The sequence below is a fragment of the Myotis daubentonii genome, chromosome 3 (genome assembly GCF_963259705.1).
Source record: "Myotis daubentonii chromosome 3, mMyoDau2.1, whole genome shotgun sequence".
Classification (NCBI taxonomy): Eukaryota; Metazoa; Chordata; class Mammalia; order Chiroptera; family Vespertilionidae; genus Myotis; species Myotis daubentonii.
Genome location: NC_081842.1, coordinates 214,892,124 through 214,914,395, shown reverse-complemented (window position 1 = coordinate 214,914,395; position 22,272 = coordinate 214,892,124). Strand labels below are relative to the sequence as shown.

General features: G+C 48.4%; 1 protein-coding gene across 7 annotated transcripts in view; it reads right to left on the bottom strand.

Annotated features, from left to right (window-relative positions):
* Nucleotides 1-22,272, bottom strand: part of LOC132231711 (beta-catenin-interacting protein 1) — a 127,697-nt gene that overhangs the window by 9,738 nt on the left and 95,687 nt on the right. For 4 of the 7 annotated variants that reach the window (XM_059691334.1, XM_059691337.1, XM_059691335.1 and 1 more), the window contains 9 exons: nucleotides 15,967-16,089; nucleotides 9,646-9,675; nucleotides 8,300-8,498; nucleotides 6,199-6,407; nucleotides 4,763-4,912; nucleotides 4,476-4,661; nucleotides 2,062-2,310; nucleotides 1,617-1,738; nucleotides 283-445 (listed from right to left, as the gene is read on the bottom strand). In XM_059691334.1, coding sequence (XP_059547317.1) covers nucleotides 283-445; nucleotides 1,617-1,738; nucleotides 2,062-2,310; nucleotides 4,476-4,661; nucleotides 4,763-4,912; nucleotides 6,199-6,407; nucleotides 8,300-8,498; nucleotides 9,646-9,675; nucleotides 15,967-16,089 — 1,431 coding nt within the window. The remainder of the gene's footprint in view (nucleotides 1-282; nucleotides 446-1,616; nucleotides 1,739-2,061; nucleotides 2,311-4,475; nucleotides 4,662-4,762; nucleotides 4,913-6,198; nucleotides 6,408-8,299; nucleotides 8,499-9,645; nucleotides 9,676-15,966; nucleotides 16,090-22,272) is intronic. The other 3 variants (XM_059691336.1, XM_059691338.1, XM_059691341.1) reach the window with 1 other exon arrangement.

Genomic DNA, 22,272 nt, shown 5'->3' with positions numbered 1-22,272 from the left:
TTTCCACAAGCTGATGAATTTATAAAATGTTCCTCAGTTACACCCGCCCTCTGTGCAACATTCCCTCCCAGGCTCCGAGGAAGTGTCCCGTAGCACACCTGCAGTGAGCGCCCATCAGTGGACGGCCTCGGTGATGACCCAGAGAGACTGGGCCCAGGAAAAGGGGTGAAAAGATAAAGGAAAGGAGGGTGAAGTGCTGAGAAGAGCCTGCTTCCTCCGGCAGAGCAGACAGAATCACTGACTGCCCGAGCCTTGGGGAGAGGGGGTGCCCATGCCTGTTACCTTGCCAGCAAGCCCCAACCACGAGCTGAGTCTCGATCCTGGATGGGTGAAGTGGGTACTCCTCAGTCACCGAGAAGGGCTCGTGAGAAACTCCGTCCACATAGAGCGTGACCCGCGGGATTTCCACGTTGAGGACGTAGTGATGCCATTCCTCATCACAGACCTGTGAGAGGCAGGGGGAGGGTTAGCACCTGGGCGTCCACCTCCCTCTCATCCAGACACAATGGCAGCGCTGCACCCCGGTGTACAGGTGCTGCGGGGGTCTGGGGCATTCGGAGAGTAAGGCTGTACTTAACATACAATATCCCCAGCAATCCTCGGGGACAGGGAGACCACGCGGACCTGACCGAGAGCAGGGAAGAAAGGCAGTGACTTCTGACCTGGGACGGCGGAGGGCCGAGGCATGTATTTTTAACACCAGGATAAACGCTAGCCAACAGTCATGCTGACCAACTGTGCATTTGAAAGTAGTCAAGCCTCGGTTCTCAAGCAATTCGGTTCTCAACCAAGTTGTTCACAGAAAAAAGGTCTCAGCTGTTGAACAAGGCTTCAGTTCTCGACCCGACAGCCCTTTCATGCTGATACCTGTATGATCAGTCATACATCTCTCAGGCGACAAACAGAGGAGAGATGCGTGAGTGTGAGTCAGTTTGCCATTAAACCTTGGGCTGTTAACATCTCAAGAAATTGTGCCGTGAATATTTTCGTGTGTTTTTGCTTTTGGGGGTCTGGAACGGATTAATTCCATGTGTATTATTTCTAAAAGAACAAAATGGCTCGGTTTTCAAACAAATCGCTTCTGGGACAGCCTCCGAACGAATGAAGTCCGAGGACGAGGTCCCACTGAACTTGCTTTCTCAGAAACTGCTGGGAAAGGCATGACTCTATCGAATGGAATGTCACATGAGCTGACAGCAAACCCGCCAAGTCCCTCAAGCTAGTGGTTCAGGCGGCATCTGAAAGGCTGGAGATGGCTGGCTCCTTGGAAACTTTAAATGTTCCTTGGCGCCTGAATCCGCTGAGGCCCTGGGGCGCCGTGGCATCTTTTGGGAGGCAAAGCCTTAAGTAATGAATAAACAAACACAAGGATCTCAACCCCAATTTGTTAGCAAGGGCTGCTTTATAACACGGTTTTTTTAATTTAACACGTACAATTTGCATATTGTTTTATGTATAAAATATATACATGTAAAAATAACTTAGGCTTTCAGTGGAAAGGAGTTGATCTGACCCACAGACACAGAAATCGTAACACTGTAAGTATACACGGCCGGGAAGCAGCCAGCCCGGGCCCGGCGGCCGCAGCGGAATCGGCGCATTTCCCATTCCCGCACCTGAGTGAGCTTCCAGTGGAATTCTGCAGGTTTATACTTCTTCTCTCCTGAAGGATCCTGACGGAGGAGGAAAATAAACCGGCAGCCATGGACAAAGAGGGAATAATGGTGCCGGTTCATATCTGCAGAGAGAAATGCGACTGGTAAATTGCCAACTTAAGACCCAAAGGAGAAATAAAAGCTATTTCTTTAATGGATTTTGAAGACACAGTTTTATCAGCATCGATGAACTCCCCAGCTGGGCCAAGGCAGGGTCAGAAACAAATACACTTGGGTTTTTACTATCAAATGCCCAAATGCCAGGGGGATGTGTTAGGACAGGCCGCCCCGGTGTAACCATCCAGCCTCGGGGGAAGGAGTCCAGCAGCCCTCGCGGGGACACGGAGCCCGCGCCCCCCAGCAGCCCCCGCGGGGACACGGAGCCCGCGCCCCCCAGCACGTTCACCTGTTTTGTCGGAGCTGCAGAGAATCGTCTCCTTCCTGCGGCCGAAAGGCCCGTGCCTCATCCACACGGACACCGTGAAGGGCTCTTTGGGGTTGACGGAGACGACGCCATCCGGGATGCGGACTGCCTGAGTGCCGTTGAACTCGAAGACCTGGTCGCTGTCGTGGCCGTTGTCCGTGGGGAGGCCCACGGTCCAGTTCAGGGAGCCGCTCGGGGAAGGGAGCAGCTCGGCAGTGCCGGACGCAGCCCCTGAAAAGCACAGGAACTGGGTTCGCTGGGGTTGAGCGCTGAAAAGGCACCGCCTTGCCAACCGGCACCGACGCACTGCCCTTGTCTCAGGGTCTATGCGGTAGCTAGATCCACTTTATTTTTCTCAAAAGGAAGGGTTTTTATGACAAGCAAAATTTATAAGTGCTAAGCGTGGATATTTTTTTAAAAGCTAGGAAGAAAAAATAAACCTGTAAACCACAATTAACATTTGCCTATGAGCACTTCCAGTCCTCTATGAATATGTGCATTTTATAAAAACGGAGGCCTGTGTGCACGCGCACATTCCCAGTCATCGCACGGATGTGCCCTAGTTTAATGACCTGACTTCCCTGGTGGACTGAGGTTGTCCCACGTTTTCCTAGGATAAACCTTCCCTTGATGCACACCTTTGCGTGTCTCCATGATCATTCCCTCAGAAAAAATTCCTAGAAATAGAATTACTAAGCAAACAAAGCATGAAAAATTTTACAACTATTGTATGTATTGCCAAGCTCAAGTAAAAAAAAAAATTTGCAGAAGATTTTGCAAGTTCTCCTGGTCCTCAGGTCTCAATTCCCAGGAGCTGCGTGACCTGGCTGAACAACCTGGTCTCTCGAGTAACACTGACCTCAGTCCAATCCCAGTCGGCCACCTCCTAAAAGTGTGTCCGTGGGCGGGCGACAGAGCCTCCTCCGCCTCCATGAATTCCTCCGTAAGAACCAGGTCCATACCACCCCCGGCAGACAGTGGGCACTCAGATACAGAATCCCTACCATTCTTCCTGCCTTTGAACTGTCCTGCTGAGAAAGTGTTCATTTAATACCATAAAAACTGGCACTATGAGAAGGTAGTTTCATACATTATACTAATATTCACAGTTTAAAATGAGAGCCCATTCCAGATCTCTCAACTGACGGATTAGGTACATGGTTCTGAATATTTAGACTCAGTCATAAAACTCCTGGGTATGCTCATCACTGGGATGCGTCAGCAGACAATACACTTTCCCTTTCTGCTTATTCACCATGTAACCATTTCCAGTTAGTCACGAACACTGCTGCTTTAATCTAGCTGCTGTTAGCCGGCCAGAGAGAGGACGGAAAATGCTCCCCGCAGAGCTGATGCTGAATAGCTCCTGAAACACACTAGACCAGGGGTGGGCAAACTTTTTGACTCGAGGGCCACAATGGGTTCTTAAACTGGACCGGAGGGCCGGAACAAAAGCATGGATGGAGTGTTTGTGTGAACTAATATAAATTCAAAGTAAACATCATTACATAAAAGGGTATGGTCTTTTTTTTTTTTTTTAGTTTTATTCATTTCAAACGGGCCGGATCCGGCCCGCGGGCCGTAGTTTGCCCACGGCTGCACTAGACCCTTCTGATATGAAGAGGCCATGTAAGTCACTGGCATCATCTCACCAGGCAAGTAAATCTTCGTCCTCAGCATTTTCCATGACAGGCAGCCATACCTCCCATTGAGATAAACCAGAAAACTTCCTGCAACCAACGGTGGAGTCGGAGCCAGCTTCCTGCCAGGCCCCAGTCTTGCTGCCTCTGGCTTCTCCACCCCAGGCCTGGGTATATGATCTGTGGATACATTTCTGCACCCCAGGCCTGGGCATATGATCTGTGGATATACTTCTGGACCCCAGGCCTGGGCATATGATCTGTGGATATACTTCTGGACCCCAGGCCTGGGTATATGGTCCGTGGAGACCGTAGTTAGATGTGGGTGCTTTTGGTCTTGATTTTCTTCTTCATGTTTGCCAAAAACTACTGCATTACCTGTAGTTTTTTTCTCCAGTCCTTAAATAATCATCCCGTTTCATTTAAAACTCCCTCCACATATGTGTAATTTCTATTTTGATGATTTTCAATGTATGGCAGAGAAATACTATCTTCAAATCAGTGGTTCTTAAAAATGCACATAAAATAATGTTTTGAACAGACTTCCATGGGGTCATGTACCCCCTGAAGCCACCCAGTAGGGAAATTAGCCGGTGAGGTGGCAGCAGCCGTGTCAGAAAGTTAGAGTCTGTTTTAGCTCATGATCGTGAAGCAACACACACACACACACACACACACACGCACACACACACGCACATGCCCACACGCATGTGTAGGGTCCCTCTCGCCCTCACTGCAGACCACAGGCCTCCTTACCACAGAGCCGGTGAAGGGACTTCTCAGAGTAGGTGTCGCGGTCACAGCCTTTCCCTATGTGGCTGGTCTCCAGCTCCACCGTCACCTGCACCGAGGCCACCGATTCGTCACACGTCTCCAGGTGGGCGTTTGGGAAGAGAGCCAGGGCGCCCGTGCCAGGCTCGTACTCGACCCTGCTGTCCCATCCTGCACCGGCCCGGGTAGAGGGAGAGGGGGAAGTTCACACATTAGGTTCTGTGCCTAAACTTTAAGAACGGGGTGAATGCGGAGATGAGAATGGGGCTCACCTTGCCACCCGGGGGTGCAGGTGGGCTTGATGCTGATCTTTACCAACACGTCCTCGGTGGCCCTTTTCTTCCCGCAGTCGTAGGCTGTGACCGTCAGCTTGTACTGGTGTTCCTTCCCGTAGTTCAGCTTCTCTGTGTTCTTTATGTGACCTTCCAGGGCGAGAAACAGTGAGGACCCACACCCGGGCTGGTCTCCCCTCCACGTCCCTGCTGACACACTCAGCGCTCGTGGTCCCAGCCCCAGAAGCACCGACAGGAAACACCCAAAGTCACGACACTCCCCTGGCTTCCCGAGCTCTACACTAAACCGTCTCGGAGCCCATGCACTTCAACTCCATCCCTTCTCACAGACTTTTGTTTGTTTTTATATTTACTTGAAGATTTACATCTAAGAGAATAAAAGACAAAATGATTCAAATTCTTCAAATATTAAATACAAGACCAAAGCTGCATTAAATACTTGTTAGAGACTTACATTATTAGCGAGAGAGAGAGATTTCCTACCCCACCCACCCGAGAGAAGCCAGCTTTTGACCATGAATACAGGTGTCTGCAAAGTGTTTGCCGTGCCCGTGATTTCAGCAGAGAATCTGGACTGCGGGTTAACGATGGAGACAGGCATCATCCTGAAGCCATAACCTCATAAAGAAGTTAAACTCTAGAATGAGCCGATCTCGATCTGCTCAGTTACTGAGAGTCTGGCAATGAAGTATAAACCTTCACCTTCAAGATGAGGCAGAAGATTCAAGTCTAATGGAGAACAGAAACCTGGGCCCAACGAAAGGTCCGTCTTATTCAGATGCACGCTGACTGAAAAGGGAGAAGATAAAAACAGCCACATGCTGGGCAGGGACTTCTATTCGACTCTGAAAAAGGAACGGCCCCGCCAGAGAACACCTGGCGTTCAGGGGACAGAGTAAAATCTTAACTGGGAAGCAGACCCCACAGCAGGTCTCTGCTATGGACTGAATGTTCTTTCCCCGAAGTTCACATGTCAAGTCCTTACCCTCGGTGTCATGGTGCTAGGGGGTGGGGCCTTCGGGAGGAGCTTAGGTTTAGGGGAGGCAAAGAGGGGGGAGTCCTCATATTGGAATCAGTGTCCTTCTGAGAAGAGAGGAGACCAGAGTGCCCTGTCTCTCCCACCAGGTGAGGACAGCAAGAAGGTGGCCTCTGTAAGCCGGGAAGCAGGCCCTCACGAGACCCTGAATGGAATGGCTCCTTGATCTTGGACTCCCCAGCCTCCAGAACGTGAGACATAAATGTCTGTCACTTAAGCCACCTGCTTTGTGGCATTTGTTCTAGCCGCCCGGATGGACTAACTCTCCGGTCTGTGAGTTTCACTGAAGTACAAAGTTTGGGTTTGAAGCTGATCGGCTTAGGAGGGACAGTCTGCCGGGACCGTCCCCCTGGCAAGGAACGCTGCCCTCTGTTCTCACCATCTTTGTCGACCGTGAATGGCACGTCTGGAGTGACGATTTCATAGCTGCAAATCTGGCTGAACTGAGGGGAGCAGTCGGCATCCACAGCCTCCACCCTCAGGATGCTCTCGTAGCGCCTCCCCTCCACGACTGACGCCTGGTAGGACTTCTCCTTGAACACAGGTGCGTATTCGTTCACATCGTTCACCTGAATGTGGACCGTTGCTCTGGAAGAGGAGAAAAGCTGTGGGCTTTGCTTGTTTTATTATCCCCCCAAATTGTGCCCTATTTTTAAATTTCCCTTCTCTGATACATTTTATTCAATTTTATCTATAATAATAAAAGGGTAATATGCTAATTAGACCGGATGTCTTCTGGGCGTCATTCCAGGTCCCGGGTGCCTGCGGGCAGCCGGAGGAGGGAAGCCCAGGTCCGAGTGCCAGAGGGAAGCCGGTGCCGGCAGCCGGGGGGAAGGAAGGCCTACTCTTGCACGAATTTTTGTGCATCAGGCCTCTAGTATGAAGATAAAAAGTAAACTATTCATTGTTTTTAGTTTAACCTGGAGATACCAGAAAAGTTAAAACAGGAATTTGGGCTGATCCTTCCAGGTCTAGGAATAAGGCACCTGGTAAGAAGGCAACAACACAGTCTGGCCAGCGGCTCATGTGGTCAAGTGTCCCAGACACCAAAAAGGTTTCAGGTTCGATTCCTGGTCAGGACACATACCAACATTGTGGGTTCGATCCCCAGCCGGGGTGAGTACAGGAGGCAACCGATTGATGTTTCTCTCTTTCTGCCCCTTCCTCTCTCTAAAAATCATTAAAAACATACCCTCGGGTGAGGATTTAAAAAACAAAAAAGGCAGTGACACTGGGATTTTCTTTCACAACGTGGGACAGAGCATGTAAAAGGGAGATAAACTATACCAGATATCTGTTAGCTCTGTTAACACAAAGTTAAAAATATTTTTTTTCAAAATGCAGAAACAACTAGAGCCAACGGAAGGGCTAAGAAACAGAGATGGGAGATGGGATACGGTGAGCACTAAAACAAGGCTGGTCCTGCTTCCAAGGAATAGAGACCATTAGTAACCCGTGGCTGGGACCCCACCTGCCGTTGATCTAGCAAACGAGGGACCTCAAGGTGACCTCAGTGTTGCCCTTCCTGGCGAACCCCGTGCTGCCAGCTTCCATCTCCCCAGCTTGGGGATGAGAAAACGAAGGCATCGTCAGAGCAGGCTCCCCAGGCAGAAAACTGCGGGCCTCAGGGCTTTGGATCAGGGCATGTTCTGAACCAGACAAGCTCTGCACTCAGCACCCACATTATTCACCAAGACCCTCTCTACCCGACACCACCCATCCACACGCTGACCCTCCCAACAGTTATGTGACATCGTCTCAGCCATGTGCCCTCTTTCCTCAATCCATGTCCTGAGCAGAAACTGACACTCAACAAAATTAAATCTGCCCAGTGCCAAGGGCAGGTGAGTGGAGAGGAAAGACTAGGTTCTTTTTTTGTTTATTTTATATTTTTATATGTTTTTATTGATTTTTAGAAAGAGCGGAAGAGATAGGGATAGAGCGATAGAAACATCACTGATCAGCTGCCTCCTGCACGCCCTTGACCGGGAATTGAACTGTGACCTCTTCGTTCCTGGGTCGAACACTCAACCACTGAGCCACAGGGGCCAGGAAGAGAAGAGTCTAACTCCATGTCTTGCCCAGAGCCCTCTCCACTAGAGGGCAGTCCTCGGCTGGCAGGAAGGCCATGCTCACTCCCAGGGCAGAGCCCACCAGCTGGCTTTCTCTCCTCAGCTCGAATGAATTTCACGCCCTCAGAACTTACAGACAAAAGACACACATACCTACAAACCTCTCCCTAGGGCAAAGAGTGGGCTTTCGTATTTTCTCTGTAGGGCCTTGGTTTCTCTACTCGGTTATTCATTCATTTACAACGACTATGGTCCAGGCCCTTGCTGGAGCCGTCTACAAGGGTCTCTGCTCTAACTGCTCTGTCCCGATGGGCACCTGGAACTCCCTTCTATTTCACAAGCACCGAAGTCCTGGGGCAGGAGAGTAACGGACACTGCTGTCCTCACGCTCCCTGCCTGGCTACTTACTTGTGAGACTTCTTGGCGTTGGCGCTGCCATCGGGCCCCCTCCCGCAGTCGTAGGCCTGGATGGTGAACGTGTAGTCTTTCTGCAGCTCACAGTCTAGTTTCTCTTTTGAGCGAATCAGTCCCTCGCCCGTGGACTTATCCACCACCACTGCGTCAAAGGGCACATTCTGCCCGTGAATTTTAAATCCACAAATCTCACCTGGGGAGTCAAGCAGCGCAGGTTAGAATCGCTGCCACCGAACCGGCTGCAGCCAGACCCCTCCTCCCCCAAAGAAAATCCATGACCACATGGCAGCCAGGGGTTGAGAGGGTCTGTGGGGAAGCAGGGCGCTGTGCTTGGCGACAGGGTGAGTTCTGGGCTTTAGTACAAAGAAGCAGGTTCTGGCTTTCCAAGCAACTCATTTAACTTTGCATCCATTCATGCAGGAATACAAAAGAGAGAGAGAGAAAATACAGACAGGCATTTCACAGGAGTACTTAGGACAGCGCCAGGGCCAAGCGGTCTCATTAGCAGACTGCCAAGGCCTGGTAACACCAGAAAGTGCCCAGGCTGCGGGGGACAGCTGGCAGCTGTTTTGGTCTGGACCAGAGAGGAGGCTAAAACACAGTCAAGTGTTGAGAGAGGAAGAAGCGTGAGATACAGGTTCGGCACCATAATTACAGAAAGTCTGTAAAAAAAAGTCAGAAGAAACAAGTCTTCCTGTGCAATGAGCCTGGCTAAAATTAGGGAATCAAAGCAAACTACTGAATGAGAAAGGTAGAAATACCAACTTTTCAGGCATCCATTTCAACAGCTAGCGCCTACCAGTGCGATGCAGTGCCCGCCATGGGGAGAGACCTGCGAGACTGGCCCTTGTTTCGGACTATATCCTATCAGACCTGAAAAGGAAGCCTGCCTGGGAACTGAAATTCGTCTAAGTTGGCTTACCAGCTTAAGTAGGAGTTAAAAATCTACGTTTCCATTCTTGCCCATGGGAGAACAAATATAAACGTTCTAATGTATAAGTAAAACTTCACAAAATGTATTTCACATAAAAATAAGACGGACCTCTTCCAAAATTACAACCAATAGAAAATGGTTACGAAGTGAATCTCTTAAGTTCAATTTAGGAAAAAATGTACAGTGTTATCCATATAGTTCAAATGGATGTCTGATTTCCAGATATTTCTAACCAAGGGTTTGGTTACATACAGTTTCCATCAATATATTTAAAAACAGAAACAAAATAGAATAAAAGGGATAAAAAAGCATCACAGCTTCTTCTGTTTAAGGGCTGATTCCCAATTTTATAAACGAAGTTAGTGGGTTAATATTCATAAGAGGGATAGAAAGAACCCTTTATCACCTTCTTTGGTGACTGTCACCTCAAAACTCTCTGAAGGGAGAAAAGATAAACCCATGTCAGTAATACAGGAAAGAATGAAGACGGAACAATAAGGAAAAAAGTCAAGATGCACATGTTACATAGAAAAGCTTGACACAACTTAACAATCAGCTCAGTAGAATTGCTATAGCAAAACCGGACCTTCAGTAACAAAGTGTCTCTTTGAATCCTACTTACCAGGGACTCCTGTGTAATTTTTGAAATTGCACTAATTACCCATGAAATAGCACAGCCACAGCTTCCTAACACCCTCAGGTGCGTCAGACATCCTAACAGTTAGACGCACACCTATTTGTTCTTTCCCGTTTCCAGCTTCTCCCTTCCAATGTAAGTTCTTGTGGTTAGAGTCTGATAACATTCAGTTCATCATTAGATTGAATGAAACAATCAGCTGGAGCAATGGGTTTTATGTTCAATCCTTTGTTTATGAGCTGAATAAATAACAATGTTTTCTAATCTAATCTTGTTCTAATGCAACTAAGGCAACAAATATAAACACCTCTTTGAATGGAACATATGCTTAAGTAGGAACTGAAACCAATTCAATATGAACGGTGGTGAAACTACAATGGCCATGGTCTTTACTGAGGGAAACGCTAGTCTAGCAGCCCATGTACACCCTGCTTACCTCGCCCCGGAACACTGCAGGAGCGAGGCCAGGGGCCTTGTTGCCCCCCACTCACTGTTGCCTCCCAGGGCACCTGCTCTCCCCCAAAGGCATCACAGTCTGAATCCCCTTGCTTTTAAAAATGGTTGTACCATATGTTTGTATATCCCCGAATAGTGTTGTTTCATTTTGCTTGTTTTTGAGGTTTGAACAATGGTATCACATGGTATAGAATGCCTGCCGTCTCATTCAGCCTGAAGGTCTAAGACAGTGATGGCGAACGTATGACACGCGTGTCAGAGGTGACACGCAAACTCATTTTTTTTGGTTGATTTTTCCTTGTTAAATGGCATTTAAATATATAAAATAAATATCAAAAATATAAGTCTTTGTTTTACTATGGTTGCAAATATCAAAAAATTTCTCTATGTGACACGGCACCAGAGTTAAGTTAGGGTTTTTCAAAATGCTGACACGCCGAGCTCAGAAGGTTCGCCATCACTGCTCTAAGATCCATTCATCTGGGAGGGCACACCCAGCTGCGGTGCATTCATTCACTGCCGCGTAAGAGGGAGCCAGTGAGCACACCCAGGTCCAGTGTGCAGAATGCAGCCTGGCACAAAGGAGGCCCCTGCAGTGTTCGCTATTCCCAGTTGGTTCCCGTGGGCACTGTACCACAATGCCTGTTTCTGCTGTTCATGAACGAGCTACAAGGGATAATTCTGTTTGTGGTTCCGGCTGCATCCACACAGTGTCTCTCTAGATCTGTGCTGGCCAATGCCCATGCCATAGCCACCAACCCCATGGGGCTGTGTCAAACTGAATTAAAATTCATGTTAAAATTAAATATTAAAATTCAGTTCTTCCTCGTACTGGTCGCATTTCCACAGCCGCACGTGCCTAGTAACTGCCGAATGGAGAATGCAGACGCCGAGGGATGGATGTGCTGCCCCAGGCGGCAGGCAACCCATGGCCTTGGCCAGATCACCTGTGCCACATTGTTGAACAGCCTGTGTGCTAGCAATTGTTTCTATCTTTTAAAATATTATATGAAAATTATATGACATTCACATTTCTGTGTCTGTAAGCAAAGCTTTATTGGGCCCACGCACTGAAGGGGTCAGAGGTTCCATTCCTGGTCATGGGCACCCTTCTCCTCCATCCCTGATGCACGGTTGTGTTATTTACACAACCTGACAGTTACATACATGCAGTTACTGGCATTGATTACACGGAGTTACAGCATGGTGCATCTCCACCCCTTTGCATTCTCGGTCCTCTCTTCTAGACTCACCTTCGCTCAACCTCTGCAAGGAAGGCCTCTCAGAATCACCTATCAGTCTATTCTCTTTCTGTCCGGCCCTTTCCCACTCAATTCAGACCATGTGCACCTGCTCTGCTAGGTAAGTCTGCCTGAAGCCCTACCCCACCAGGTTTCCTGATGACCTTTCCAGCTATATTCGCCTTGGATGGACTAAACCTTTCCCATCTCTCTTCCCCTCTTTCCCCTAAGATCATCTAAAACAGTCAAAAGGGCCCTAGCTGGTTTGGCTCAGTGGATAGAGCATCAGCCTATGGACTGAAAGGTCCCGGGTTTGATTCCAGTCAAGGGCACATGCCCGGGTTGTGGACTCCATCCCCGGTGGGGGATGTGCAGGAGGCAGCCGATCAATGATTCTCTCTCATCACTGACGTTTCTATCTCTCTCTCCCTCTCCCTTCCTCTCTGAAATCAATAAAGATATATTAAAAACAACAACAAACAGTCAAAAGGACCCTGGCCGGTATGCTAAGTTGTTAGAGCATCAAACCATACACCCAAGGATCTCGGGTTTGATTCCCAATCAAGGGCTCGCATACCCGGGTTGCAGGTTCAATCTCCAGCCCTGGTCAGGGTGTGTGCAGGAGGCAACCAATCAATGTGTCTCTTTCATCGATGTCTCTGTCTGTGTCTGTCTGTCTGTCTCTCTCTCTCCCTCCCTCTCTCTCTCTCCCCCTACCTTCCTTCCACTCTCTTAAAATAGCAATGAAAAAATCTTCTCCAGTGAGGATTAACAACAAAAAAAGTTAAAACAGTCAAAAAGAACTTTACTGCAGAATTTTTAAAAAGCAAAACATAAAACTGTAACAATGGGTACAGATTTGACTTCTTGGTATCCAAAGTCGCGTCCAGGGATTCTGTTTACAGTGTCAGCCCTCACTTTCCTCGTCCGTCCCTCTGAGAAACCTGGGCTTCAGGCTGGCTTTGCGTTCTTTCTGAGTCTCCTTCCGAATCTGAGTATAACCCCAAACTGCACTCTCTGCCCTGAGAGCGAGGGTGTCTCCAGAGCCTAGCCCATCGTCCCCCCGCCAACTCTCAGGTCACCTGCCTATGCTGCACTCCTCCTGGAGGCCCTGAGTGGCGGCTCCAACCGTTAGTTAGTTTTGCTGGTGGCCAGCAACAGAAATCCATTCCAGCTGACTCAGGCAAAAGGGGCTTCACTGAAAAGCCGTCACAAACTCACGGAATTGGCTGCAAGCCAGAGAAAGGAGCCTGGAAACAGCAGAAACCAAGGCCGCTCGAGAGACCAGGAATGGGGGCCTGACCAGGCCCAGAGCAATCTGGCCTGGACAGAGGGAACGCAACCTCAGCCGGTCTCAGCACCTGTGGCTCTCCAAGGAGGGAGCGCCTGGCAGCCTCGCCTGGGCTGTGCATGCACTTGGCTGGGAAGGCGGGTAACGGACTGAAGACCCACCGATCTGGCCCCGGAAAAGGGACACCCGCTGAGCAGCATCCACTACAATATCCCTGCTAACTCGACCCTCCTCCCTCGCCCTCCTGTCCACCCGCCTTGGCGCCCACGCTCTCCAGCTGGGCACCAGGCTGCTGCTTATTTCTGGTGACTGGTCCAGGCTCGTTTCTGGGACCTAAATCATCAGTGCTCTGAGAAGAAGGGCCAACTTTTATGCTTCTTTTATTCTACAAGGACCTGGCAAAAATACTTAATATTTAATGATTATTGATACCAACCTTTCCTGGAGGCAACTGCATCCAAAATGAGTCCCCGCTCGTCAGTAACTGTTTAAGTTTCCATCCTAACATCCAGATACTTACTTAAATCCGCTACTCAACGAATTACTGCCTTAGAGTAATTAGGCTCACCCACAGGCTATTTCCAGTTTTCCATTTTTTTCAAGTATTGTGATAGTTTCGATATATAAAAATGGCAATTTCATGGGGCTTCACCAAATATGTCCAACTCATTGCTGCAAACACAACGTCCGCCCATCTCCTGCCACAGTTAAAAAGGCAGTGCTGGGGGGCGAGGTGCAGTGCAGGAGTCGGCCCCATCGCCACCCTCACATAAAGTATAACGAGTCACATAAAGTATACAGAATACGGAAAAAAGGATCACACACCTGAGTTGGTTCTAACAACAAAAATAAAATCCCCATTCTTGCCCTGAAATTTCTTTTGGATTCTATTTCTATCCCAACTGTTTGCCTAACCTTGCCAACTCTGTACTCGGCGGGAAAGCAGGAAAAGGTGCTGGGGTGAAACCACCTACTAAAAGGAAGAGCCTGAAAAGGGGACAAGGCGGGGCACTCAGCCTCTGACGTGGGCAGTGAAGAAGCGACAACTGTTAAAAAGGCAACCACGTGGCCTGCGTAAGGGGCTCAAGCTCCCCATCAGGTACACAAAATGGGCAACACAATTTCTTACCTGCCTCTACTCAGGCTTTTAGCACATTAAGGAAAAGGGGTTGAATAAGAAACTTATTTTAATTTCCTAAACTACTTGACAAATACCAAGATTTTACTCTCCTATTTCACCCCAAGAAAACAATCTGGGCAAGACCCTGCATTCAATACGAAGGTCTGATGAGGGACAATTTACGACGCACTCTGGTGACTTAGGTGCCAACATCAGCCGTGGACTTACTCCAGAAGTCTGACAGACAAGCAATCTCTGGTGGTTACCCGCACGTTCCTGATGGGGTAGGACTGCGAACCAGGATGTTTACAATGTTCTACAGAGAACGCTGTGAGAGCCCACAGTGCACCTACGAATGGAGGCTGGAGTCGGACCCCCTGGCGGGAAGGCGACTCTATCACTTACGAGCTGTGATCTTGGGCAAACTCGGTCATTCCTCCTACAATATTTATGGAGTGTCAACTATGCCAGTCGCTGGTCTAGGGCCGTATACAGCTGACACTGCAGAGTACAGAAGCCCAATCACTTCTTAGGATGCAGGGAAAGTCAGGAATGTGTAAGTCTGCTCAAAAGCATAAACTAGATAATCCTACTCAAGTTATTCACAGAGCACTGACCGTCACTCTCACACAGAGGAGCATGTGTAATAACTAAATGTGGCTGCAGGGGCTGCGTGTACAAGTATATACACACAAACACTCAAAATCTATTCGTTCCAGAGCACACCGATGTGCAATGCTAAAAATGATAACAAATTTGGGGGAAGGAAGGAGCAGACGAAAATCATCTCAGCTGCTGCACAAGCACTGTGTATGGATTCACGGCACTGAGCGCGTCCTCTCCTGTCCATCCAATCGGATTTCTCTCTAAAAACCAATCAACAAGCAACACTACTGGGAAGGTCTGTGTCCACCGCGGACACACAGCACAGCTGGTTCTCAGGTTACTTTCCTGAACATGGGCTGTGGCACTTGAAGGGAATGAAGAACAAATTTATTGTTTAAATCAGCGGTCGCCAACCTTTCGGACCTCACAGACCACCAGTGGTCCGTGGACCACTGGTTGGCGACCACTGGTTGAAATAGCTCTTCAGAAACACATCCACTTTCCTCAATGTACACACTGTGAAATACGGTCATGTACCCCCTGATCTATACAAGGTAACTGAATCCTTCTTACTGGTCCCCAGGCAAACAGCACACACTAACATGAGAAATTTGGACCTGGAAAAAAATGCCACGCAACAACTACCCTTCTAAAATTCACTGTGACCCTGAGGCAAGGCGAGGGTGACGCGGCACAATTCACGTCAGTCGGGGAAGTTACCATGGACACGCGGCTCAAGCAAGAAACGCTCTGAACTGCAAAGTGCTATTACATGTCAGCAAAACAGCCAGTCTCCAAGCGGTCCCAGATCTGCCGCTGTGGTCAGGTTACAGCCTTATGAAATGCCTCCACTTTAAAAATTTATTAAAAGTAAAATCTGAGCCACAGGATTCCTCTACAAAGATTGCCTGACGTTTTCGAGTAAGTCTTTTCGGGTAACTGAAACCGAGGAGGTGCGAGAGGACCTTGAGCTGCAGTTCCCCAGATCCTTGCCTCTGGCGGACCCGCAGCACCTGTGAGCAGGTCAGAAGGGCAGGATCTCAGGTCCCCCAAACCCTCTGGATCTAAATCTGCATTTTAACACGACCCTTAGGTGTGCTGTGTGCACGATTTGAGACACACTGGCCTAGGTGTTATCTGTCTGATGACATCAAGACAAGGACTAGAATAATGCGATGTAATATTGTGCTTTTCAACCACATGTACAGGCTTTTTGGTCAGGTGCCCCAACTTTTTAAAGTAACAGGAAAAAGGATGGTGCCCGGGAGCCACAAACCACCCTCGGCCATCGGACACTTTAAGAAAGGGTGAGAAACGTTCCCAGTGCATCGCCCCCAGTCCCGGTGCATCAAGAGCGAACAAAACCGCGCTCCTACCTGCGAAGCGCAGAGGGGCGTCCTTGTCCAGGGCGATCAGCGGGGGGTCGAGGAGCACCGCGTTGTCGTTTTCGGTCACTATGCCGTGATAGGTGGGCTCGAGCCAGGGCTTGTGCTTGTTAGCTGTGTTTAAAAAGGAAAGGAAGTAGGCAGGTTAGAACACCATCACTTTTTTTGAAAAGATTTTTTAAATTGATTTTGAGAGAGCGAGGGAAGAAGCGAGAGAAACAGTGATGTGAGGGGGAGGTGGGGACTGGCTTCCTCCTGCATGCCCCCTACTGGGGGTCGAGCCCACAGCCGGCATGTGCCCTGACCAGGAATGGAGCCGGAAACCTTTCGGTGCACAGGACAACACAAAACCCACTAAGCCACACTGGCCAGGGCTAGAATGAGTATTTTAAACTCAACTGCTTTCGAAGACACATCTATTATGTCTGAACAATAAGATTCATTGATCTGGAAGGCAACACTTGCATTTTTTGTTGCAGAGTTTGGTATCAAGACCCAAATGTCATGAATTTCTAAATTCCAGAGTGAGTAATGGAGAAACTATATGAGTCCAGGAAGAAACCAGATTCTGCTCTACAAATTAAAGAAGACAGACTGATGGCCAGTAGACAAACTCAAACTGTTTGGGGCCTATTACAGAATAGTGACAGAGAAAAGTGTTATTTCTTTATGACAATACATTACCTATTTAAAATTAGCATTACAAAGACACAAATTAGACAAGACTTATGAATATAAAATTACAAATCCAAGGTATTAAAATAAAATAAAATGCGAATTCCTGAAATAGTTGACTGAAAACTGTTTAAGAATAAATAACCCACTTTGGAGTCAGGCTGACGTGGGATCAGATTCCAGCGTCCTCTATCTTTACTGAGTGGCCTTGAGCAGGTGTAACTGACCTCTGGGTGGCCTTGAGTAACCTCTCAATCTCATTTCCTAGTTTGTAAGCCAGCCCCGCCCCCTCCCAAGATGGCAGCTGCCATAACTGGAAGAGGGGCTGGCACCGCAACTGCTACTTTTGTTTTTAAGGGAGAACTGTGCTGTCTGGCAGGCGCTTACCTGGTTCCATCAGTTTTTAGTTCTGATCCTCCCTGTTTTTCCTGGGCCTGGCTTTGTTCGGGTCACGGCAACCACTTCCTCCCTGAGTGCTCGCTCCACCAGCACATTTTGGGCTCCACCTCATAGCTGGAACTCTTTCATTGTCTTTCTACTTTCACCTTGAATGTTACCAGGTCTCCTTATATCTCAGGTGTAATGTATCATATCTCAGGATATGACTAACCATAGAACTCCTCAATTTAGCTGAACTGATTAAAAGGGTATGGAACTTTATGACCAACTAGAGGCCCAGTGCACAAAATATGTGCGGGGCGGGGGGGGGGGGGGTGTCCCTCAGCCTGGCCTCCGGCCCGAGGCCCCTCCCATCCCTCTGCGTGGCCGGGGTGCGGACACTGGGCTCAAGTTGCCGGGGCGATGCCTCCAGTGTCCCGCCCCAGCCACTATGGGCGCCACCATCTTTATAGCGGAATGATGGTTAATTTACATATTACTCTTTTATTAGCTAGGATAGGTAGTGCCTATTTGTTGAATGAACTAGCAGACCCTTTCCCGTGAGTGCACATCAATCCAGACCATCTGAAATTAAATGTAAATGTTTAAGCATGTCGAATACGACATAAGGGGATGCTGCTTTTCTGCTGCGGGTGATGACCGTTATGGAGCAACAGGAGAGCGAGACGGTGAGAAGCACCTGGGCCTCACCTGCAGCCCCTCCAGCGTGGTGCACGACCGGCATGTGGGAGGGAAACAAACTACCAGCTCTGCAATGAATGACGCATCCATCAAACATTCATGCACGCCACATCCAGCCCACAGCAAACTTCTGCTTCACTTTCACGGTCACTGCAGACCCACAGGATCAGTCTAATGGGTACAGAGTTGCAGTTCTGCGAGATGAGAAGAGTTCTGGAACAGGCTGCACAACAATATGAACGAGTCGTTAACACGACTGAACTGTACACTTAAAATGGTTACGACAGGAAAATCCGTTCTACATTTTACTGCATTTAAAACTCTGCGCACGCAAAATGCAGACGCAGCTGCTTCTCGTCACCTCTGCTTCTCACCGGGGCTTATTACAAGAGCCAAGTGACCAAGCGCATTCTTGCCCTCCTGACAGATCTAATCTAAACAGTATCCTCAAATGTGTGCACTGAGAACCGGCCACACCAAAAAGGTCCTCACAGCATTTGTTTATGTGGGATCTACCTACCTATCTAATTTATCTAACTACCTACCTAACAGAATTCACTGTATTGTAAATTAAAACCAAGATAAAGTTTAATATTTACTAATGCATTAAAAAAAAACCCATTATAAGTTTGCATAAGTGCCATTTTCATAAAAACTGCATTTTTAAAAACAAAGCTCGCTAAGAAGAGCGGCACCGCTTCCATCCTGTGAGTTTTGGCTCACTGTCCAGCTTCATAGGAGCCAGCTGGTCCCCACTGTGCCTCCTGCGGCTGTGCCACACTCGCCAGGCAGCCTCCGAGCTCTCGTGAGGATGAGGGAAGGCAAGTCAATGTCTTGATATTAAAATAGCTTTGACCTCTCCAGTCCTCGGCCAGAGTCTCAGGGCTCGTCACCTCACTTCAGGTCTCTGGTCAAATGCTCCCTCGTCCAGCCCCACCAGCACCCACTGCTCTGGCCCCACCGTCTCCTTCTCTGCTGCTACTCTTCGCCACCGTGGGCACAGCGAGGGCAGCGGGGCCAGCCTGGGACTTTGGGGCAGTTACCTGGCTGCCTCCATGGGCCTGTTTCCTCAACTGTAAACTGAGGACAGGAACAGTACCCACCTCACAGGTTGCGGTGTGATCAAACCCGTCACACGTGACAGGCTGACAGTGTCAGACACAGGCGATGCCACAAGGTGCTGCTGTGTCATTACCGTCTCCTCCTCCACTCAGACATGGACAAAAACAGATTCTGGGAGTGGCTGACCTTCTGCTGTTTGCTAACTAGCATCTCATCATCGGGAAGTATTGGGCCAATGGATGAGTGTGTCAGGAACCTTGTATATAGTACAAATAAAATCAATGTCCTGGCCCAGCCAGCATGGTTGACCTATGAACCAGGAGGTCACGTTTCAATTCCCGGTCAGGGCACATGCCCGGGTTGCAGGCTCGATCCCGTGTGGGGCATACAGGAGGCAGCTGATCCATGATTCTCTCTCATCATTGAGGTTTCTATCTCTCTCCCTCTCCCTACCTCTCTGAAATCAATAAAAATTTGTATTTTTTAAAATTTTAGTCAGTGTCCTGGTTTGAAATTCTCTCCTAGAGAAGTAGTTTTGGTGCTGAGACGGAAAAGCAGGTATGTCTTGGTGTTGTGAACATTGAAAGGTGTTACTTTTTGTTTCTGGCAGGTGGGTAGTCTAAGCAAAGGATAGGAGAGAAACTAGTGATCCACGTGCAACCAGGGACCTGTCCGGAAAGGTGAGCTGTGCTTAGATTATGGAGGGACCGACTAGGATACCAAACTCAGATCAGAAAGGCCGAGATTTAAGGAGCCTTTGGAAAAGCTCTCCCCACACAAAAGCTGCCCTGGGCCAGGAGCCTTGGGAGAGGAGAATTCAGAAGTTCTGGTGCACCTGCCCTTCTCCTTCAGCAGCACTCCGAGGGCGCCGAGCTCACTGGGGAACGCTGTGCGGGCGAGTCTGCGGCAGCCCTCGCCCCGGGAGGGTCCTCTGAACACAGGAAACAGCCGCACTCTGCAGCCGGCTGGAGCTTCTCCTAACGGCTGGATCTCCCACTTCTCCAGACAGCTCATGAAACCTGCTCTGTAACCTGCTACGGCGCAAGCTGACGGCTGCCTGGGCTACAGGTGTGACAGGTAAACAGGCCATTGTGAAGAACCTCCAGTTTGTCACTGAGCTCTCCTTTCAAAACACAGAAGCTATTAATTCAACTTACTATTCGTAATGTGCCATTAAAAGCAATAGTAAATTCCAATTTGTTTTCATATTTCAAGTTTTATTAATAAAACTAGAGGCCCGGTGCACGAAATTTGTGCACAGGAGAGGGGGGCCTGCACCCTCTCCAATCCGGGACCTCTCGGGGGATGTCTGACTGCCTCTCGCAATCCGGGACCAGTGGCTCCTTACCGCTCGCCTGCCTGCCTGCCTGATCGCCCCTAACCACCTCTGCCTGCCTGATCGCCCCTAACTGCTCCCCTGCTGGCCTGATTGCCCCTAACTGCCTCTGCCTCGCCCCGCACCCAGAACCCAGGATTCCCTCCTCCAGCTGGTCGCAGGCACCTGGGACCCAGGCTTCCCTCCCTTTGGCTGGCTGCAGGCACCCAGGACCTGGGCCGGCTTTGCCAGAGCCGGCTGCAGCCGCAGAGGACTGTGGGCACGCGGCTTTGCCTTGGCCGCAGCCGCAGGCGCCCGGGACTGTGGAGCGGGCGGCTTGTCCCTCTCCCGGGCCACAGCCTGGCTAATCTCCATTCCTTTCTTGCGAGCTCATTTGTGCCTGGCTGGTCCCCATTCCTCTCTCCCCAGTGTTGAGTGTCTGAGCCGTTACAGCGTGAGGGCATGATGACTATTTGCATATTAGCTCTTTATTATATAGGATTATAAGCAAAGCAAATGAAACTGAAGATTATTCCAATATATGAGTCCGTAAAACTCCTTAGACTTTAAGTGAATTTTTCTAACCCAGTAAGAAGGTAAAAATACTAGGCAAAGTGCAGAAAAATCTAAAATAGCAGAAAGTATTAAAAGGTAGTAGCATAAAATGTGTATTTCTGCTACCCTAAATGATAGGCCTGCAGCTGAAAATTACTAATGGTTCAAGGCAAAAAAAATAATTTTATAGTGATATTCCTAATTCTCTTATTTTTCCCAGTATTCTAATTTTATAATTCAGATTTTCTAAATTGCTCCTTTAGGCTGGAAGTAGAATGAAGAGAGCTGGCCAGTTTCAAAGACTGAACTTTTAAATATTTAATAAATGATATTTTTAATATTTCATCACATTCAATTGGCATTATAAAATATTTATGGAGACAAGTGCCTGATGTTTCTGTAATCACCCGAAAGGAGCCCACAGATAACGTGGAGAGACGAGCAGCCAGCAGGCTAGGAACCAGTCACCGATGCTCAAAGTCTTCTCCTGATTCATGGCTTCACATTCTACATCATAAAAAAGCCAATGACATTTTGAATGGCATAATACTCATTAACATCCGGGAATGGCAAGGCTGGCCATCAGCCCGTCTGTAAATGTGGGCTGTATCTGGGGTGTGCACGGCTAGCTTCTGTGGTTATAAAATTGTCACTGATTTAAAAACCAAAGTGAAAAGAGTACAACAGTCAACTTCAGGGTTAACTTTAAATATAAAAACTTACACCTTCCCAGTATATCCCAACTCTGTGGGCAAAAGAGAGGTTGGCTCCCTGTCCTGGCCACGCAAGTCACAGATCCCCGGCAAGGTGGCTGCAAAGCCTGTGTGTGGCAGCCCCGACATCAACCCCTGCACCAGAGCTCGCGGCTGATAAATTCATTGATGAAGAGAAACCCACTCTTCCCCAAAACATTGGCTACGTGCCACTTCTCATTACAGGACATCTAGTCGTATTGACCCAGTAACGACATCATAATAAATAATGACAAATATGTGTTTTTTAAAAACATTTTTAATTAACTTCAGAGAGGAACGGAGAAGAGAGAGATAGAAACATCAATGATGAGAGAGAATCACTGATCGGCTGCCTCCTACATGCCCCACAATGTGCCCTAACCAGGAACCAAACTGTGACCTCCTGGTTCATAGGTCCACGCTCAACCACTGAGCCACACCGGTCATGCGAAAACTATATGTTTTAAGAGACTGTAGGCAATTCACCAGTAAATATTAGATAATGTTACATGTTTTGTTTGCAGATTCAACATTTAACCTTGGTCCATCAAAAGAATATACAATCAGGAGACACCGCCACTAGGTGGCGGCAGGTGCCTTTGAGTGCATGCTGCAAATTGCCAGGCTTTGATTTAAAAATCTAGGTAGCTCCTGACTCACTAAGGAGTGGAATGTAATGTGTTAGCTGACCCCTTGTTAAAGGCAATATGCATAGAAAAGTGTCTTTAATGATATAAATATAAAATCTCCAACTGATTGTATTTTCCTCAGAAAACATTTTAAAATTCATAAATTATTCAGATAGTTCCAAAATAAAAATATAAAAAGGCATCCATTCTTATGGACTCTCTAAGCATTGTCCCATCTTCATATTTA